Raw genomic sequence first — 21666 nt, 5'->3', positions numbered from 1 at the left:
TGCTGGTTTTGCTAGATACTTGTTCTGATTTCTTACATGTTTTTGTAACAGCTGATGCTTTAGGAACGATGCTCCTTCGTTTGTAGTTCTTTTAATCTTTCATACTGATAAAAGAAAAATGTTTTTTAACCTTTTTGGCAAGGTGGGCCAAATACATTTACGAAAGCTCAATGATTATTAAAAACAAAAACGGGAAGAAATGTAAGGACCAAAATCCAATAATTGCCTTGATGAAAAACAAAGCTTCATCACTTATAGGTTAAAAGCTTGGAGCGAGTTAACGATTCACATATCGTATGTTGTGTACCTTTAACCTTAATGCAAAGTTTTAATGATCACGAACACAATTTCTTTTGTTTTACTTTAGTTTTAAATACAATATCAAGATACTATACAAACCAAACTTAAAGACTCACGGTTTAATTTGATTAGTAAAATTCATTGATCGTAAAATACATTTTGGTTTGGCATGCAAAATTCATGGACAGTAAATTCACCTCCAAAACCAAACTAGACCAGATGAACAGCCAATGCTAAATTCTATTTCTTTCATATTGAATGTGTAATGCATTTTGTAACTTTCTCCAATACTAATCTATGTGAAGTAGGTACAAGAATGACAATGATACAATGGCAAATCATCTGAAGTTGCAACATCTTGCACGACCTCTTGTCAACTTGTCCCATAGACAGACCATTTGCCTTGGTGATTGATAATGTGCAGTGAAGTAGCCCTCCATGCATCCATACTGACAAAACTTCCAGTTGTGAGAGTACTGAACGGCGGCCACCGTGTTGTTAAATCTCTCAACCCACATTCCCATGCTTACATCCTCCATTTTAAAGAGCTGCAACCAGAAACAAATATTTCACCAATCAATATTATGTACTGATAAAGCAAGCTCAAACTGGAAAGCTGTTATAGAATATGCATATAGGATGAAAGGTCAAGGGATAAAGTTTCCAGTAACAAACCCGCAGTCTCCTCTCCTTGTGTTGAGATATGATGAAAGTAACAATGTCTCTGGAAATTATGTATGCAGGGCCATTTGCGTAAGGAGGATATACTGATTCAGGCCACTCCTGTGCCAATTAATATAATCCGTTAGATAAGAGAAGGGAGGTAGAGAAATTATTAGATAGTATAGGATTATCATGGTCTAGACTAATTTTTACATGATACATAATCAAGTGCGATTAATTTTTTTGTTGTAAACTGAAAAGATTGAGTACATGTCATAGACATTTATCAGAACCATAGACATGTGGTGTTCCCAAACTAACTCAATTTCTCAGGAAGGTGGGGAATATAGATAGTATATTCTTTGCATTCTATTTTGATAGTCACCAACTAGAAGACAAGGACAAACATGAAAAATGAAACTCTACTAAATAATGCAAAAATAAAATACGAAAATATTACTGCTAACAAGATTTCTCACGTTAATCTATCAAATGCCCAAAAATCACATAGAACCAAAAGTAGCAATCTAACGCCATAGAGTAGTAGGGCCACGAATTCCAGTTAAAATAGAGCTTGCTACAAGTTTAAGAGTAATAGAGCTGATACATAGGTATCAACTAATCCATCTATGGTCCCATAGAGTTGGTGATACTGGTACATAGGTATCAATGCAGAAGCCCTACATTTTGTTACCCTGCCTTTGTTTAAGACCCTATTTGGGCAAAACAAGTTTCACATGCATATAAGGGTCTGTTAAAATACACATACAACTAAATGCCTAATCCCTATTTATAAGCTTCATTAAGTGCTGAAAAACAACCATTTCAACAACCAAACAGAAATGTACACACTTGCATACTACCTACTAGTTCAACTAAATATGACAACTATCATACCTCAAAAGTAACTGCCCATTTTCCGTTTCTTAGAGGCCGATGCAAGAGATTGAGATTGCCCATATAAAGGGGCTTTTGCTCGGGTACAGCTTCAATTTCTTTTAAGACGGTATCAACCCTGATAAAAGTGTCATCATCACATTTCAAGACATATGCAGCAGTCACATTTTGAATCTGCATGAAAAAGAAAATTGTCTTATATAAATGGAGACAACAGAAAATGTACTGGGAGCCACAAGAGTTGCACATTTTGAGGGAGGTGACAGACATTAGATAGACAAATGCAATTTCACTTACCCCCAACAGGTGTACAAAAATAGATAGAAGAAACACAAAAGCTGACTAAAGATTTAAAAGTGAACTCACCCCAAACTCACAGATAGCCATGGTTTTAAGCACAACAAGCTCATAGCGGTCCATAAAGGGCAAAATGACAATGTCACCAAAGTAAGCAGCTTCCTTCCTCAGCACCACATTTACTTCCTTCCTTGGATTCTTCATGTTGATGTTTAAAAATTAGAACAGGTACAAAACACAGAAAAATCAGCCATATCATTTGAATAAGAATAATTATAATAGAGAAAAACAGAAAAATAAAATACACAGAAAGCCCTTGAATTCCAAACAATTACATAACTGGTTGTGGTTTGAAAAAAACTATTTTCTCTTCACAAATTGAATTATATTTCATAGAACTCTGATATATCTACATTTATTAACATTATTGTGTTACTCAGTCCAAAGGGAATTTTTTTTATAATAACCAAAACAGGAGTATTACAAATATAAGAAGTAATTTGCACAAGCAACAAAAGGTACCCTTAAACCAACCAATGTAGTTACTAAAGGTGTAATCCAAAACACCAATGGCATGCAAATATAAACTATTTATATCAGCTGTATGAAATGATGAAGATTGGAAAAATCAAACTTGTCTGAATCTTAATGCGAAGAGCTTTATGGAACCCAAAATAGTTAAGGTGATAACTAGTCTTAGCTTCCTTAGCAATACACTTAAATCGGTGGGTTCCATTGCCAATGTAGATCATAAATTGACTAGCTGTTCTATGAAGATAAATGCATGTAGTACCTAAGAAAACCTGATTCTAGAGCACATTTCATCTTCTTTTTTACTTTAAGTAGCAACCAAATTCTACTCGCATAACTGCATAAGCTTTTTGGCCATCAAATTGAAGGTTACACAAAATAGCCCCACTTAAAGGTCAATTAAAAATTTGACATTGCCCCCTCAGGATTTAAATCCATACTTTTACCCCAAAACTTCAATACCCCAGAAAGCTTGTGTTTCTCTTCTCCATGAAAGCAGTTCTATGAAATTCTTGGTATGATGTAGAATAAACCAAGAGTGATTGATCTCTTGACAGGGTGACTCCCTTAATAAACAAACCAAAAGTACTCATTTTACAGAGTGTTCCTCCAACTCAAATATCAGAAACTCATTCTCTTTAAAAGAAGGAAATCCCATATCACACAAGTGTCTCAAATGTTTACTTTGAAGTAAATTAAACATCCTAGTAAAGTAAATTATTCCTATTCTGAGGTGGAATATGATTATTCAAAATAGAATAAAATACCTAAATAAGAAATAACAATAAATTATCCCAAATCAATAACCATTATTGTGACAATGAAAACCTAAATAAAATAACAAAGCTATATAATCCAATCTGCATCATGGTATCATGCATTTCTTCATGCTCACACCAGATTAAAAAAAGGTTGTGTTTCTCCTTCATGAGTCACTTTTATGCTTCTATGCCGAATAAAAATAAAGCCAGCAGCCTTACCAATGCAACAAAGAATCGTACTACCACATCTGAAGACTTGACTGCAGCTGCTTGCATCCATGTTTTACGAACTGCCATACGTTCTGCAAAGTGATTTGAGGCAGAAAGAACTCCAATAAAAAGTTTAATAGCATGTTTAGGTAGAGCACTGGCTTTCCAGGTCTCCGACATTTCCAGTACTCTTTGAGGAGAGAAACTTGGATGTGAAGTAGGGAGAGAAGTAGCAAAAACTGAATGAACATCAAGGTCCCCTTTGACTACCAATCCTGTTGCATCTTCAAGTGTAAAGCCCTGATGATAATGTGGAAAAGAAAAATCAGCTGGACAAAATTCGTAACCAAAGCAGCATGCATTATAGAATACAGCAATTAATTCCAACTATCCTTGAAGTTTAAGCCAAGGGTGGCCCTTTGACAAATGGTAAGAGGGATATCACCATCAGTATAAATTATAATATGGCTGAGGGCACACCATAGACCAAAATTCTCTGTTTATAGAACCCACATAAATGCAAGAGGAATTCACAATCATGAAATTCATATGTTTCTGAAGTCTGTTAGAATATTAAATATTACTATTTATGCTAGAATATATAGTCAACTATGTATTATGCCAATTAGCTGGTAATTAGGCCACTAGTTTGTTGCTGATGATTAGGCTGTAACTTAGTTTCTAGTTATCTCCTAATTACCACCTTGATTGCTCCGGTGATTGACTGTAATCAAGCTATGAATAACGTTTATCATGATTCATGAATAAGCTAATCACACAATTTTACTCAATCAAGATATTCAGTGGAAACATAAGATGAAATCATCTATCATGTCTCAATTAACTTACTGTTCGATATGGAAATGAAGTCATATGGCGCCCCCCAACATTAATATGGTATCCATCAACACCAGCACGTAAAGTAAGGACAAACATTCTACCCTCTGCAAAAGGAAATGGCCAGGTCACTTCTGGCTTCTGCTTACGTCCTATAAACCGCTTGAACCATGATGTTGTCTTGGATTCTTTTGAGTCTACAATGTCATTCCGCATCCATTTTTCACATCGCCTATACCCATCAACTGCTAGGCATGATCAAAAGATTTACTTATATATCAAATATCAAATTAACATTCACAAAGAAGATCAAAGAATTAAAGGATTACGAAACTCCATTATCATTATTTTAGACCTGATGCCATTCTATACAAAATTATTATCCCACTCCATTGTAAAATAGTCATACAGTCAAAAATTATTTTCTGTGTGCTTCCTCCATACTATTATTTATTATATATTAATAAACATCAAAATGATACCCATATTGCAAAATTCCTATTTTTTTTGTTTTAATCCTAATCTACAAGGATTAAATTCAGACTTTTTAATGTTCAATTATTTCAGTGTAATTATCATTCGAACAATACAAGAATCACGTTTTGTAGGATTTTAATCATCACGCTCTGTAGGATTTGAACCTACGACATCGGGTTTTGGAGACCCGCGTTCTACCTAAAGAAGTTATATTAGTCTTCTATCCTTGTCCATCTAGTCATATACTTTCTTGTGATTCTACAAACTGATCTAGCTGCAGAATCATGTTGGGCATAAACTGCCAGCTAAAATATGTTGTCATGTCAACATAGTCCTAACATCCTGATTTTACATCAATGAAATCTGGAAATGGAACCTTGTATCTCTAAAATCTACTCAAGCAAAGACAATTTTGCATCTGGTGTGATTCTCAGTGTGTGTTTGGATTTGATCAATGTATACCCCAAAACAGCTTTTCAGCCAAAACCTCTTGCTGCAACATTTTGATTAAAGGCTTTTTAGAACACAAAACAAGCTAATTCAAACTTGCACTACCATATATTAATCATATAATATATGACAAGAATAAGCATTACATTTGCTGTATTTCTATTAATTAATAGCATACAACAAACAAACAATAAATTTTCTTTTGCTAATCAAGTAATCATATAAACAACAAGGCACTCCTTATTTTCATGCTCATTTTGTCTTCTTTTTTCTTCTTATTCCACCAGTTCCAAGATTACTAAAACTATTTACTTTTCTGTTTTCTTCCCATCCTACATCACGACAATGGAACTATCCTGCAGAACTTTTTCCCTATATAGAATGCTCAAAATGAATATGAAACTTGATAAAATCGTACCAAGCATTTCTTCAGCATTCTCAGATGGCAAACCATCACATCTTTGAGCTGTTCCCCAGTGCATCCGATAACAGGTATTATGCTCAATAACTGGCCGTTTGCTCCAATCCCCTCTTAACCTAGGATTCAAGTGAAGAATCTTAGGAGGATCTTCCCCTTCCACTGACTTTAGCCCTTGTAATTCAACCACAAACTGTGAAACCGAAACCAATGCCAATCCATCACCTTTCCTTGACCTTGCAAGCATGGGAGCATACTCCTTGTGAGCATAATGGGGTGTCCCCACCACAGTGATTGAGGAACCAGCAGCAAGACCACAAGGAATAAACATCAAGCCATCCCCCTTCAACAAATCTGCCCTGCTCATCGATATCCAAGAAGGACACGACTCGGTCCTTCCTTCAATTATAGAGCTTTCTCCAACCTCCTTCTCACCAGCCTGCTCCAATTCTTTCCAAGCCTTCAACCCCAATGTCCAAGCCTCATCTGCCATTCTCTCGAGCACAGACAAATCACCAGTCCGGTTCCGTTGCCGCAAGATTTCCCCGGTAATCCTACCATATCCATCCGAAATCTGCTTCATAGATTCAGGGCCATGATCTTCCTCCTTCATTGGTTCCTCCTTTGGCCTCAAGGGAGCATCCTGGTCCCTACCATCCACTAACCTCCAATGAAATGCATCTTTATAAACAGAACTAACAAAGGGTTTGCTCAAATCTGCATCTTCAGCATCCCCAATAGTTGCTACCTTATCCGATCCAATTCCATTGTAAGTCTCATCCCCACTTAACGATGACACAACTTTCATAAACTGTGAAAAGTTACACGATATAAAAACCAAGTATAACACCCCAACACCAAACAAAAAATGAGACAACCTAAACCTCCTCGAACTGGGAGGTTCAGTTTTCAATCTCTTCATCTTCAAAAAAAAAAAAATACGTAGTCTACAACAAGCCCCTCAAGCAACCACAAAACGTGAAGGAAAAAACCCACCAATCCAAAGAAAGCGACGTGGCAATGTGTTGGTGGGTTTTGAGGGAAAGAATGAAAAGAATCAAACTTTCATGTAAATCTAATCAACCAATGGCGAAATGATTCAAGCCATTGCCATGGGAGGCACAGTGGTTCATCATGTGGGAAGCAGCATCTGCAGAAAATGGTGATGGGGTGAAATGTAACGACCCAGATCTTCGATGGTGAAAACAGAGGAGTGGAACGAACTGTACAAGGGGGGAAAATAAATAATTTTTTAATTCTTTAGTACTGGATGTGTATCTGCAAATTATGGTTAATGTTTTGTGTAGAAGACAAAATTTTGATGGAGTTTCACAAGCGTTGTTAGTATTATTTTTTTATATTAAAACTAGTGTAAATAAAGGCAAGTTTGGACTTATGAAACCTATTTTATATGAAAGATGTAATTGTGTTATGTGTATGGAAGTTAAAATAAATTGTTAAATAATTTATAATAATTGACTATAAAAGTGTTTAAAAGAAAAATGAAGCTATTCCTTTTATAATATTTTTAAATTTTACATCAGCAATTCACATAATACTACAAGATTCTATTATACGAGTTATCGAAATAAAATTTTAGTTTTAATTAGAAAACAATATTATAAAGCTGCATTTAAGGTTTTTTTTTTTTTTTTTACATAGATAAGTACATGATAATTGATAACTTTTTTTTGAATGAAGGGAATGAAAGGCTCACACACCCATGAGGGGACAGATGAATTTGAAAGGCTGGATTGGGAGTTGGGACAGCAAATTAAATAACTTTAACTTTATACAGTTGCAATTAAGGTTTGAGTAAGGCTGTAATGGGTCATACTTATTCAAAATTAATCTTGCAAGAAGAAAAATTATTTTTAAAAGATAAAAGTTTAACTTCAGTTGATTTTGATTAACTTTAAAATTTTAAAAACATACTTCATAGTGTTTGTTTTACTAAAAAAAATTATTTTATATCTTTTGGAGCCTATGAAAATTTGAAGCTTTGTGAACGATTTTTCAAATAAACTCTTATATTTTGAGAGAAAATAGTAGATATATGTAAAGGACATTTTTTTTTCTTACAAAGCTTAACAATATTGCATAGTAATTTTGTAAAAAAATTACAATAGAGCATAAAAGTTAACAAAATTATAATAGAAGAGCCTATTTATATAGTAATTTTAATAACTTTTAAAATAAAAAAATAGGATAAATTTTAATTTGATTCTTTATTTTTTTATTTTGTTAAGTTTGTCTCTTATATTTTAAATTTTTTAGTTTAGTTCTTTATATTTTGTAAGTAGTTCAAAATTGTTTCGTTTGTTAATCTAAAGTTAGTGATTGTGAAAATTTAAAGATACTTGATAGTTAAAAATCACCACAAACATTATTATTTATGAAATATTTTTATAGTATAATTAATATAGTAATAATTTTTAAATGTTATTATAATATATAAAAAAATTTAAAACTCCAATTCCAAATATCACAAGCCCTAATTTCATATCCATATATCACAAACAAAACCCCTAATTTCAAAAATTACAACACAAATTTCATCTATTTCAACCACAATGTTTATAAACTATTTTTATAGTATAATTAATATCGTGACGATTTTTAATCGTTCCCATAATATATACAAAATTTAAAACTCTAATTCCAAATATTAGAAGCCCCAACTCACAATTCCATATCAGTATACACAATCAAAACCTCTAATTCCAAAAATTACAACACAAATTTCTTCTATTTCAACCACACTATCAAATCATAAAATATTTAATGGTGATTTCCTCCGATGCTTTATTACATGCATAAGTAAAAAATTTAGGTAAATACAAAATAGTAGATAATTTTTTTTATAAAAATCTTTGACATTAACGAGGTTAGTACACTGTAAAGTCAGGATAGCAGTTAGCTATCGAGTGATACTCCCAGAACCAAGACAGAGCTATCTGGAAATTCACCGAGAATGGAGTGTACACTGTAAAGTCAGGATACCAGTAGCTATCAACAACCAGCAAGGGAATGAAGCTAATAAATTTGCTATTTCAAGGAGTTTTTGGAAAAACATATGGAAGGTCAATGTCTCTCCAAAGTGTATAAACTTGATGTGGAGGATATGCAAAAACATAGTACACCTATGAGGAAAAATCTCCAAAAGAAAATCCAAAATATTAACATGATTTGCCCTTGTTGTGGTGAGGAGGAGGAGTCCATAGAGCACTGTTTTCTAACATGCCCTGAGGTGCAGAGTATTTGGTTTGCAAGCCGGGTGAAGGGTGGAGGAAGAATCCAACATGTCCAGTTTAATCAATGGCTCTCCAACTGCTTTGAAACAGAAGACGAGAAATTTCTGCAGATGATAAATATGAAAATGGTCAAGGAGGGGGAGGACACAACCAGATTTGGAGACCACCAACCCAAGAAGAAGCTATAAAGATTAATGTTGAAGAAGGTAGAGGCATAGGGATGGGGATGGCTTGTAGAGACCACGAAGCTAGGGAATATTTTAGCAACAACCACAAAGTTCATTGACCAAGGTTTCTCTCCAAAAGTAGCTGAAGCTTTAAGTGCAAGATGGGTCGTACAATTGGCTTTGGATCTTTGCTTTGACAGGTTTTCCATTGAAACTGATTGCTTACAACTCACTTAAGATTGGAGTGCTGGCCAAAAGACCCCACATCCTATTTCCAGGATTTGGTCCAGGACTATAAAGTTCTTAATAGAGGAGTTACCAATTTCAAAGTTTCTTTTGTAAAAAGACTCTTCTCCCTTTTAGATAATGTGTGGATAGATGAAGCACCTCATCAGGTGAACTCCATAATCCTTTCTGATGTAAATGCTTTTTGTCAAATTTAAGATATTCACATAAAAAGAAAACGGGATCAGTACACCCCTAGCATAGCATGTATTGAGAATTTCAAACTGCGAGAGATGACTATAGTTTAACTTTTAATGGAGGTTGATAAACCCTTGGTAATTATCATGGGTTTTATCGTGTGTAGCTTTTGTGTTTTTTAGAGTTATTGGAAATTGTTAGTAATATGCGTGCTATAAATTATTTTTTATTTTATTTTTTGTTTTACCTTTCTAACAATTACAAGCAATGCATTTAAGAGGGTTTTAAGCCAAAGGAAAGAGAGAAAATAACTCTTGTTTAATCCTTTTTTCTTGTAGTGTGGTGAGCATAATTCTTTCTTATAACTTGTTAATTTATTTAATTATACAATTAATATAAATTGATTTTATGTGTTATACAAATATTTTTATTAAACTTGATGAATCGCAAACAAATATCAATCCATAAGTCATATAGTCATAGTTTAATAGAAATTTAGGTGTGATTTTTTACTTTGTTAATTTTGTTGAGCTCTAGAGACTAAAATGTGTTTTTTTTTTTAAATTTAAAGAATTAAAAATGAATTTATTCTAAATTTTAGAAACTAAATACATAAGTCTTTATGAAAAAATTAATACTTGAGTGAGTTGCAAAAAGAGAAAGAAAAATATACAATCTACTCAAATGAAACAAAATTAGTGTTACTTTTATCTTTGAATCTAGATGATGGAACTTCCAAGTTATGAAATGACATACACATTTTGTTGATGAGACTTTAATATATGAATATATTATTTATATATGTATGTATTTTAACTTAATTTAATTTCATAGGAATTTAAAATATCTATAGAATATAGGAAAAATGAATGTTATAAGATGTCAAACTTGGTTGATACGCAATGAGAGGCGGTGAAAATAACTATAAATACGATCTTTCTTATTGGAATACCGTCTGAAAACTGAAAAGTAAAGGCGAAAGACTTTAGGTTTGGAATTGGGAATTAGGGTTGTTCGCGTCACGAAGATGATCGAGGTGGTGTTGAACGATCGATTGGGGAAGAAGGTGCGCGTGAAGTGCAACGACGATGACACCATCGGCGACCTGAAGAAGCTGGTGGCGGCTCAGACGGGCACAAGAGCCGACAAGATCCGCATCCAGAAGTGGTACACCATATACAAGGATCACATCACTCTCAAGGATTACGAGATCCACGACGGCATGGGTCTCGAACTCTACTACAACTAAACACAAGGTCTATACCCATCTCAATTCTTCTTTTTATAGATACTAGCTAGGGTTTTGTTTTTTAGGGTTCCCGAATTTTGATTTGTTTTTCGGCAATAATCAATGGTTTGTAACGATTATGCTTCTTTTAATTCTTCGAGTTAGACAATAATAGCGTAAAATTTTCGTTTTTTATTGTTTCAGGTGTGTTTTATGCATGATATATTACTATGATCTGGGAATGGGATGAGGCGCCAAATGTAATTTTGACTTGCGAAAGTCCCTATGATTTGAATAATGTGCATCCCCGAATGATATTGGGTATTACATACCGATGACACCTTAAGTTGCTTTGTTATATGTAACCTATCTGATGACTTGTTGCTAAGCTTCATTAATCTGATCGGTGGAAGTGTTTGATCATGTCCAATTGCTTTTTTAATTATTTGATTTTCGATTAACGAATTTTCGTTACTTTATTTTAATTCACTCTCAATGGATGTTAGAGCTTAGGACATGAATCGCAAGTTCACATGGCTGTACCAGTTCAATGCATCTGAAATTATACGCTCTATTAATTTAAAAGGGTGGTGGGATTGTATTTTCCACGTGGTTTAATTTGCATTAGATTGATGATCTACGTTGTAAATATATCAGCATCATTACTAAAATTGCTTTAGGAAAGGCTAATTGTAACTGTATTGTTTTATCTGCATTGAAAACAAATATAAGATACAAGTTGAAGTTCATACATGACTCGCTTTGTATTTTTTTTAAACTAATAGGGACATTTCATATTCATTACACATGAATCCTTGTATTGAAGTCAAAATAACATGTTTATCGGACCCGCTTCTCTTAAGGGCCTGAGCTTCTACACTTGTAGCTGTTCGTGGATGGGTGATTCTTTATACTGATGTTCAGTTTCAAACATTTTAGATATGCATGGCATTTGATTACGCAAAGTCTACGACGTGACCAATAATTGACTCATTAATAAGCTCATTTCAATATTTTTCAAAAGATAATTTTGAACAAGCTCAGAGTTCATTACAAACTGGCTGGTTCTTTATTACACTAGTACTAACAAGACCAAACGCGAATGCCAACTTCTCACTGTGAGTGGATAAAGGATCCTTCTATAAGTTCCTCTTAAATTTCATACTCTCGTGAACTGTGTTATCCAACTGCAGCCAGGTGTTTTCATTACTCGATTATCTCCCATCTGCACTTTGTTGGTTGCATGATTGTTGGTTTCATTACTCGATCTTAGCGTGTTTTATCCTCACTCACGTTTTTTGGAAAACATCTCTAAAAATTACTCATCGTCAAACACGCTTAACTGTAGAATTTTTATGTAATAGAATATCGAAAAGTAGATTGTCTTGTTTTCATAGACAGTATCAATTAATGTTTTTAAATTATCTTCAGTTGTGCAGTTCCATACCTTCATAGTCTTTGGATTTTTCTCATTCTAGTGTGATTCGATCGAGGTGTTATAATAAAAAATAAAGAACCATCTTAATATAACTATGGCTAAGGAAGTAGGCAGTTGCTTTCAAATATCACTAATACTATTTTGGTTCATTCTTCCTCCATTTCAGTTCTTTTTCAGAAGTTTTGATATCTATATACAACAACATCTAGTAAACAAAAAACGTAACACAGGATGTATATAACCAATTTTTTTGGGCAAGCTAGGATATCCAAAATGATCTAACCTTAAGGTATACATCTATTGCATGGTATATACCATCATCAAGTGCCTGAAACTTAGTCAAGTTCAAATTAGTATCTGAAGCCACCTCAGCAAGATATCCATCAACCAAATTTGCCACCATTGTCATAGGTGTCAATGCATCAGCTCCAGCTATCAGTGCCCCCTGTTCAAATATACATGGAGTAGCTGATACGGATGCAGGCTGGTATATAGACATAATATGATCAAGAATCCTCTGAATGCAGTCTATATCATATAGTGTCGCTACCGAGTATCCCATATTTGGAATGAGAAGATCCACAAGCGTAGCCTGGTCTAGTTTAGCTCCTACCCTTTTCTCTAAATTTTCTTTACATGATAAGCTTGCACTCAATATCATGGCTGTGCGGAGTAGCCTAAGCAGATGCTTTGAGGATGTGACCCATCTCTTATTAGGAAGCAACTCCACAATTTCCTCCAGTAGAGCCCTTTGGTCTGCTTCAGAAGTATTAGGAATGGTAGCATGGCTTGTATCAGTGAAGCTTGATGGCATTCATCAAGGGGAGAAACCTTCTAAGATAATAATATATGAGAAATGCAGCAACAATCTCGGATTTCATTCCTTTTGCTTCATTGACTATAATCAGTCGCGTTTATATAGGGGGTGGCTTAACAAAGACACATCATAAAACCACCAACCATCACGTTGAGATGGTTTCTCAGAAGAAATTTCATTCCACATTGCATGGTGGTCTGCTTGATTTTGCTTGCAATTACGTCCGGGCACAGGCCAGTTGAATAAGTTTGGATCTGAACAAGCCTTCATAGCCAAGGAATCAATGCATCTTGAAACTATATGGAGATCTTCTGCAAAGAGTTGCACTTCCTCACATGTTTCAAGGGCTTTTATGGAATCTGGCCAATTGCTGAAAATTTCTTTGAGAAAGGCCTCAGTCTGTGCAACAAGATTCCCTTCACCATGGTTTTCAGTCATTTGGAGGTACTCAGCCAGCACATCTGAGGCTGACTACATTTAATGATGTGATTTCTAATTTTACACCATAGCAAAACCTGGTTATATCCTCAAATATTTTTGGCTCCACCAGGAACATCATGAAGTTGCAAAGCACAACTTGATCCATCCTCTTTTGAGGATTCTGCAATGAGTTTCTTCAGTAGGCCACTTCTAGAAAGCAATGGAAACTGCATCAAAATCATAAACGTAGAAACAAACTAAGGACCAACTTTAAAAGACATTCAAAGTCATAGAAGTTGAAGAGATGGGGAAAAAAAATTCAAAAATAGAATGCATGAGATATGTTAGATGCAGTTCTTTAGAGGCTTTTGGTATTATTCTCCTATATTGATTTTAATACAAACCTAAAGCATCTAAGCAACTGTATCTAAGTTTTGTCTTATGTTAGATCAAAACAAGCAACTTGTGGAGGAGAAAAAAAATTTCGCCGACTTCAATGGTAACATCACTTGGTAGTCCTGTTGTACAAACCCTGAATACAAAACAATAATTAGGATCAATGATCCAAAAATTAGGGGAATTTGCAAATAAGTGATGAAAAAAACCCTCACCGTCCCACCATCCCAAAAGATGAAGGGATACAAGGTTACATTTTTATGAGGGAACATTAACAAATAACAATAAAATGAAGATCCATGGCATAATAAGGACCCATTAGAGCATTGATTTAGAAAGAGATGAATGATCACCAAGTTTGGCCTTCCCGACGAAAAGGTTCAGACTTTGATCCCAGCTTCATGAATGCCATATATATTTAGTTATGATATGTATACGCATTTAATTGAAATAGGATAACATTGTTGTTTGAAGATTGATAAAATGAGACATGGGAAATAAAGGTGGAGGAGGGTGAAGAGGAAGAAAATTAATAAAGGTGAGAGTGATGATGCTCCACACACACAAGAAGCGAGTCTAAAGCCTAGTAACTGAAAAAGCGCGAAGAAAACGGTTGACATGGCTATCTCCAAATTCCGCTTATGTTGTCTTTCTCTCTCTCTCACTCCATCTGATTCTCTTTCATCCGATAATTTGTTAGCAATATAGCATGCATAATAATATCTTTTTTTGGAATGTTACTTACATGCAAGTCAAATTTACTAAATACAAGATATTCAATACAAGTTACTAATGTGCTGTAATACCAGAATAATCTTTTGTCAGATTTTTTTTTTTTTGGCCGAGTTTCAAATTAGTTAGATTTTTTTTCCCTTGATGAACCGGGTTAAAAAAAAAAGAAGATAAATTCACAAAAAAAATACATGCAACTATGCAAGACAATGAAGACACTCCTCACAAATTCTCGTACGCGGCAACTATGAACTGGGGTAACAATGACATACATTAGGTAATTAGCAAAAAAAAAAAAAAAATGCATAAGGTGGGACATTGTTGTTTGCTGGGAGTGCAGCAAGGAAGGTTATTTTCAAGGTATTCATTTTAAGGTGAAAATTATCTCATCCAATTATAAAAAAAAAAAAATTGAGTTTCAATTTAACTTGAATTTGCTTTTGGTTAACAAATAAATAAATTTCACTAAATAAGAATAAAGTCTCAAAATAGTGCATCTATTTTCTAATGACTGACTTTTCAATTAAGGAGAAACATTTATTATATAAAAAGTCAAATATATAATAAGTATTAAAAACTTAATTTAAAGTATTTTTTCACTGCAACTTAATTTAAAGTACTAATCACAACTTAATCTAAATATAAATCACAAGTCAAATTGAATTCAAATTCTCTAAAAGTACAACTACATAATAAATTAATTGAATAATATAACAACTTTTAGATTAGGAAATTTAGGTTTGATTGAGGGATAAAATAGAAAGAAAAAGAATTAATACGGGTTTAGCATGCTTATAGTTTGGTTTAGTTTAGTTGAATTTTGAATATGAAAAAAAAACTCAACCAAATTTCTAAATGTGATAAGTTATTTGATTTAATTTTTCAAAAATAGTATTAACTAGATTTTATATTATTTGTGATTGGACAATAGTGTTGACATATAAAATTGACTTAACTAAGTTTTCATGCCACCAATTTTTTTTAAAATTATCTAACATTAATTTTTCACTAAGATACTTGAAAATTTCTACGTTTTATTTTAATACTTGCGTTAGTTTGCATTCGTTAAGTGATGACGTGACACACAGAGTACCACGTCATCACACCTACCCACTGAACACGTAGGCACAATGCGCTTCCATGTCAATAATTTTTGTTTTTTTAATTTTAAAAAAATGAAAGCCAAAAGAGGGAGGCAACATCATCCGTGGTGGTGTGGGAGGTGGCTCTGGAGCAACTCGTGCACAAAGTTATGGAAGTAACTAAGCGGCCGCAAGAGAAAAAGATAGAGACTCTTCTATGATCCATCCAGGTTAGCTTTGCCCTCAACTCAGCCGGCGTCTCCCTCCTTCCATCGACTTGGCCCACGCCTGGTCTTCCACATCTACTTCGACAATCTCGTGCCCATCACGTGGAAGTTCCTCAAGAAAGCCATGTTCGTCAGACTCATCCCTCTCTTCCTAGCCCTCTCCCTCCTCTCCACCCGTGTGGTCCTGCAGCGCCGCCTCCACCCCGCTGCCTACACTCTTTACATGGACCTCCTGAGCTGCCACGCCTTCTCCCTCCACATCCACTTCCCCAATTACCACAAAGTCATGGCTTTAATCCATCACTTTCTTCACTTCTCCCAACTCTATTCCTCCCACGACACTCAACACGGCGTCGTTCTCGTTCACTTTCTCTTCAATCTCGTCTCTTAGTTGCTCGAAGCCTCCTTGTCCGATGAAGGTTGCTCCAGCACACCCCCCGCTTCCTCCCTGTTGATCTCGATATTGTCATCGACAACAATGATGCCTTGCGTCGAAAATCTTTTCATTCCCGAGTTGCTTCTGCACTACCTCCCGCACCACCATTAATAGTGTGCCTCCCTTTTTTGGCTTCTATTTTTTAAAAATTAAAAAACATAAATTACTGACGTAAATGACACGTGATGATGACGTAATACTTTAACCGTCACATTATCATTTAGACTAACGTTAGATACTAAAATGAAATGTAAAGTTTTCCAAATATTTGAAAAAAAAATTAAATATTAGATAATTTTTTAAAAACAAACTATATTTAATGTATGAAAATTTTAATTAATCCTACAAAATTAAACATTTTTTTCTTACAAGTCTCTTAAAAGTAACGGAGCAGTTTAGTTTATCCATCTGAAAAAAGTAAAAAGAGAAAATCGATAAGGAACCGATCACTATGGCAGTGTTGAGTTGAGTGTCTCTCCCTGTCCGCTACTGCAACTCTCTTTTTCTCTCTGCTTTTCCAATTTTTCTCTGAAACCGCAACGCAATAATCATAAACGACGCCGTTTGAATTTCCGCAAAACCCAGATTTCAGTGGGAGCTTATGGCTTCCATTCATGCCAATGTCGTCCCCTACTTGTCCTTCAATCACTTCCAGGTTACCCTTCTAACTTCAACTTTTCACCTTATCTGCACTTTACTTTTACACTTTATAAACCCAAAAATAAAAAAATTCAATTTTGAAGTGAGTGAGGTGACGAATTACACTACACATTTTTACTTCTCCTATTCAAGTTATTTACATTACGTGTGAAATGGAGCTAATTTAATTTGTGTTATTCAATGGTTGAAACTTGAATCCTCATATAATAGACACCACCATCATCGTGCCTTGTTGGTGCTGGTATTGTGCAACATGGAGTTAGTTTGAGCAATTATAGAAGGAAGGTTCCTTGCATAAAGTGTGAAAAGAAAGATGATGAGGAAATTCAGCATGTGTCAGTTGAGCGTCCACCCTATTACAGTTACTTGGATTCCACCTCCGGCCAGCTTGAGCCGGCTTCCGGTGCCCGAGCGAGTATTCTGGGCCAAGAGTATTGGCCTGAGGGAACTGCTAGTCGTGTGAGGGCTGCAAGGGCACCTGCTCCAACTGCTGAATCATCAACCTCTCCAATGTCTCCATCTTATGGAGCCAAACCTGGAAGTAGGAGGAAGAATTACAAGACAACTCCTGTAGTATTTTGTCTCATCACATAATTGAATCAATTAAAAAACTCCTGATTTTTGCAGGCTTCAGACTGAGCAAGAGAGACTGGAAAGAGATGGTCCAATTGCATACTATTCAGAATGGGTGAACGCATGGAAAAGGGACACATCTGGCAAAGCTATTCTGAAGCATTTTGAAGAGACCGGAGAAGATGAAACTACACAGCTAATTGAAATGTTTTGCCATGGAACTGACCGAGAGTATTGCATACTGATTGGGACTGATGTTTGAATTCAAAGGGATCCTTTAGCAATGTGAATGAGGGAGGATCAAATAAAGCAAAGTACTGACTTTAAAACTTAAATATTTGTGTCATGACTGTATATTTTTTAGTTTTTAATCAATTTATGTCATATTTGCCATTCTTCTTATTTTTATGATTCTAAGTTTACTTCACTTTATTTAGTGTTGTTTGTTGAAGAACCATTTAATAACTTTTTTTCCACAGGAAACAATACTATGTATTTAAAAGTATTATTGTGCTGTTATTTGGACCTAGTTTTGAATGTATTTAAGAAAGAAAAGAAAAATTAATTGAAAAAATATATTAAGAAGGATACAGTTGACTTCCATTTGTTATTATATCTACTTACTGATCATCTGCTTTTCTTCGTATGTCTGTTTTTCTTGTTCTTTCTTTTATTTTCTACATCAATTTCATAATAGTTAACTAGAAGTCTTCAGCTTCTTACATTTTGTTTTGTCCTGGACACTCCAGACTTACATTTATTTCCTGTTACTTTATTAAATGTCATCTGCTTTTACCTCTAAGTATTAGTGTTAAACTAGTCACCAGTTACCCAGATATTCATGATAATTTATGCATTGGCATCTACTTATCTAATAATTTTGCTCACTTTCCTGTAAATATCTGTAATTCAGAATAGTAGTTGAAAACATTTTCTTCTTTCTTGCAGTTTGGGGTGGAGATCCAGTTTACCCAACTGTGAACTATATTCAAGATCCAAATGAAGTGATTGACTACAGGGGGCCAGATTTTCATGAACCAATGCCAAATATGGTGGCTTATCTGAAGGAGGTTATTGACTCTAAGCTCTTCCTTGTTTTCTTATTATTCATTCTTTCATTAAAATGGGAGTAAATTGGAATAGTTAACATATCTCCAGGATGGAGTGCTAAAAAAATTTGGGGATAAATTTTCTTACTCTGTAAATGATGTGCTTGAATACTTTTTATCCTCGTTCATATGGTAATTGGTGGTTATTTTTATCCACCTCATAACTTTATCATTACAAAATAATATCATGGTTCTAACTTCTACAGTATTTTGTCTCACTTTTTCTTTCTAACTCAGGGAAAAAAAAGTAAGACAATTCTCCCTGTTGGTTGTAAGATGGAATTGTATCTGTTACTGTTAGATTTGTTTGTGTTCTAATCCTTTCAATTTAATTGTTATTTGTTGCTTCTATGAGGATAATCCCCGAAGCACTTGTTACAACTTACAAGTGTCATACTGTAGTTACAGTGGCCAAATTTTGTTCTCAAATATATGATGTTTTCGCCTTGTCACTGATTGTTGAAATTTTCAATTTTCAGGCTTACATAATGGCAAGACCAAATTCTTAATAAAAATTGTGATTATTTTATTTATGCCACAATTTCTGAACTTCTTTTCATTATATGATCAGCAAGGAAAACTCATTTCAAGGGAGGAATTTGACAAGATTATGGCTAAGGAAAAGACTGAACAAATTGAGGTAAGGAAGTTTGAACTTTATAATACTAATTGAGTGGATTATTTTGCAAACAGATGAGTTGCATACAGGGAGTTGCTTTCATGAAGAGATTTATTGTTTAGTTTTATATGATTTGCCTTAACTTGGGTGTTAGAAAGTGAAATGCAGACATTTGCATTGTTCAGGTCTCTTGTATAATTTAAGAGGTGCTAGCCTTTTTGGATGAGGTCTATTGTTTTATTAATAAAAGGTTATCAGTTGGAAGGCTTGATAGCTTAAAGGTTTTATAGAACAGTGATGTTTTTGTTCTATCAATTTGTTCTTCTTAGTCCTGATATCTAGACAGCCTTATAAAAAAGGAATAATGTCTTTCATAAACAATATTTCAAACTAACATGCATCAACCATTCATTGCCTTATGTGGAACTTCTGGTTTCCTTTCCTTTGCCTACTTTTATATTGCTAGCTTCTCTTCCGGCTTCTTTGAAGCTGATAAAGAGCAATTGGGATAAAGACATATTAACATAATTTGTTTTTTAAATCAAAACTTGTAAAATGCAATCCCAAAATTCCTTTTTTTTTTTTTCCTTTAGTCACTTGTGAGATAACTAACTTATTTGAAATAAAAATAAACTTAACAAAAAGATTAAAATTAAAGAAAAGTGAAAGCTGGGGACTCTACCCTCAACTAATGTTGTTGAGGGGCAAGAGGTTAGAGTTTCCATAGACCCAAGCATGGGAATTTTAGTTGGCTGTTCTGAACTGAGTTTAGTTCACATATCAAATAAGCAAAGCTTCAAACCAAATTTTGCTTTATAAATAATGACATGGTTGGAGTTGGAAGCACCAAGGAGGCAAGGAGTGTCATTTACTTGTCTTTCTGCCAATCTAATATACCAATTTTGCTTAATGGGATGGGAATTGTCATTTTATTGGTAACCTTAAATTCTCTTTATTCTTTGATTATATTTGTTAAAGTTGAGCCATAAAAGGGGGAAGAGCCATTTCAAAGTAAATATTTAGTAAGAGTAACTTTTCTCTTTATCATGCCAACCTATCATCAGATCCTTATATCTTGTCTATAGCAGGATAGATCATAGATATGTGACCTTTTTTAAATCTTTCAAAAGTTATACATGGATTTATAATTCATTGACAACAGAATTCTTATGGAGTTACTTAATATTGTGTTGGTTTTTTCACTTGAGCTTCATACTTCACTCAAAGTGTCAAGTTATAAAGAGCTTCAGATAATGAACCTCTTAAACAATTAATTTCTTCTTTGCATCCAACTCCTCCATTCAAATACTACCTTTAACCTGTCATTCTATTATATAATCTGATACCCTTTATTTTGCAATATGGCAGTTGACGGAGATCGATGAAGCTATGGCCAAAGCTGTTGACATTTGAGAAAATGATGTGAGCTTCTGTTCACCATCTTTATAGGATGTCATTTACAGTGGTTGTCCAGTGAGTTCTATTCCTGAATAAGTAACATCCCCCCCCCCTTGTTTCTCTCTTTATTAACCAGGATGAAGAGGATAGTGATGTTGATGAGGGAGAGGGAGAGGAAGAGAAGCTTAGTGATTATTGGAGTGTGTTGAAAAGTACTCCTGAGCTTTGCAAGTCAAAGATATTCTTGTAAATCAAACATTTCCTAGTAGTTTTGTCTCTGCTGGTGTAATCTGTTTTCTAGCTTAGTAGCTTTAGATGGATCAAAGGCTTTCTGGTATCTCCTATTATTGGGATGACTATCAATCAGAAGTTTTTGAAATATATTTTTGTATTTCACATGTTTTATACTTTATCTGTAACGATGAGTAATCGGCAAAACATCCCTTCCTCTCCTTGAACATGCAGCCAAAACCAAAGAAAGAAGGTCCTTTGTCACTGGACGAGGCTATGGAAGAGTCAGAGAACTTGACTGATTTTCTGATGGACTTTGAAGAAGAAGAATGACTTGCCTCCTTGTGAAGCATTCCATGTCAAGTGGTGTATTGCATTGTAGACAGAATAGAAGGCTTGGTTGTTAGTCTTCCTTGTCAAATTCTTGAACTATCCGTAACTTCTTTTAGGCATTGCTACAGTGGATGGGGTGGTCAAGGCAATAAATATTGGCGTGCGATTCTGAATGCTAAACATTAACCCAGAGTTAAGTACTTGTATCCAACACCTGTCTACATACACAATTTTGATATCTCAGTCTTCATACAGAGCTTGGCAGATAAATTAACTAGGAGA

The 21666-nt window shown here is 34.4% G+C and overlaps 2 protein-coding genes and 2 pseudogenes across 2 annotated transcripts; 2 read left to right on the top strand and 2 right to left on the bottom strand.

The window, feature by feature from the left end:
- Positions 1-404: 404 nt before the first annotated feature.
- Positions 405-7126, bottom strand: LOC114388208 (hydroxyproline O-galactosyltransferase GALT2-like). Its single transcript, XM_028348571.1, has 7 exons — positions 5842-7126; positions 4509-4741; positions 3669-3959; positions 2227-2355; positions 1861-2034; positions 976-1083; positions 405-848 (listed from the first exon to the last, which is right to left on the bottom strand). The coding sequence occupies exons 1-7, from the start codon at positions 6761-6763 to the stop codon at positions 639-641; spliced, it is 2067 nt and encodes a 688-aa protein (XP_028204372.1). The 5' UTR covers positions 6764-7126; the 3' UTR covers positions 405-638.
- A 3476-nt stretch (positions 7127-10602) lies between these two features.
- LOC114385802 (ubiquitin-like protein 5) lies at positions 10603-11355 on the top strand. Its single transcript, XM_028345867.1, has 2 exons — positions 10603-10941; positions 11118-11355. Exon 1 carries the CDS (start codon positions 10713-10715, stop codon positions 10932-10934), a length of 222 nt encoding a protein of 73 aa, XP_028201668.1. The 5' UTR covers positions 10603-10712; the 3' UTR covers positions 10935-10941; positions 11118-11355.
- Positions 11356-12584: 1229 nt separating this feature from the next.
- Positions 12585-16569, bottom strand: LOC114388115 (annotated as a pseudogene).
- A 308-nt stretch (positions 16570-16877) lies between these two features.
- Positions 16878-21419, top strand: LOC114388114 (annotated as a pseudogene).
- The last annotated feature ends 247 nt before the right edge of the window (positions 21420-21666 follow it).

The sequence above is a fragment of the Glycine soja genome, chromosome 15 (genome assembly GCF_004193775.1).
Source record: "Glycine soja cultivar W05 chromosome 15, ASM419377v2, whole genome shotgun sequence".
Classification (NCBI taxonomy): Eukaryota; Viridiplantae; Streptophyta; class Magnoliopsida; order Fabales; family Fabaceae; genus Glycine; species Glycine soja.
Note: the sequence above shows the minus strand (reverse complement) of the source record. Positions and strands in the feature narration are given on the sequence as shown.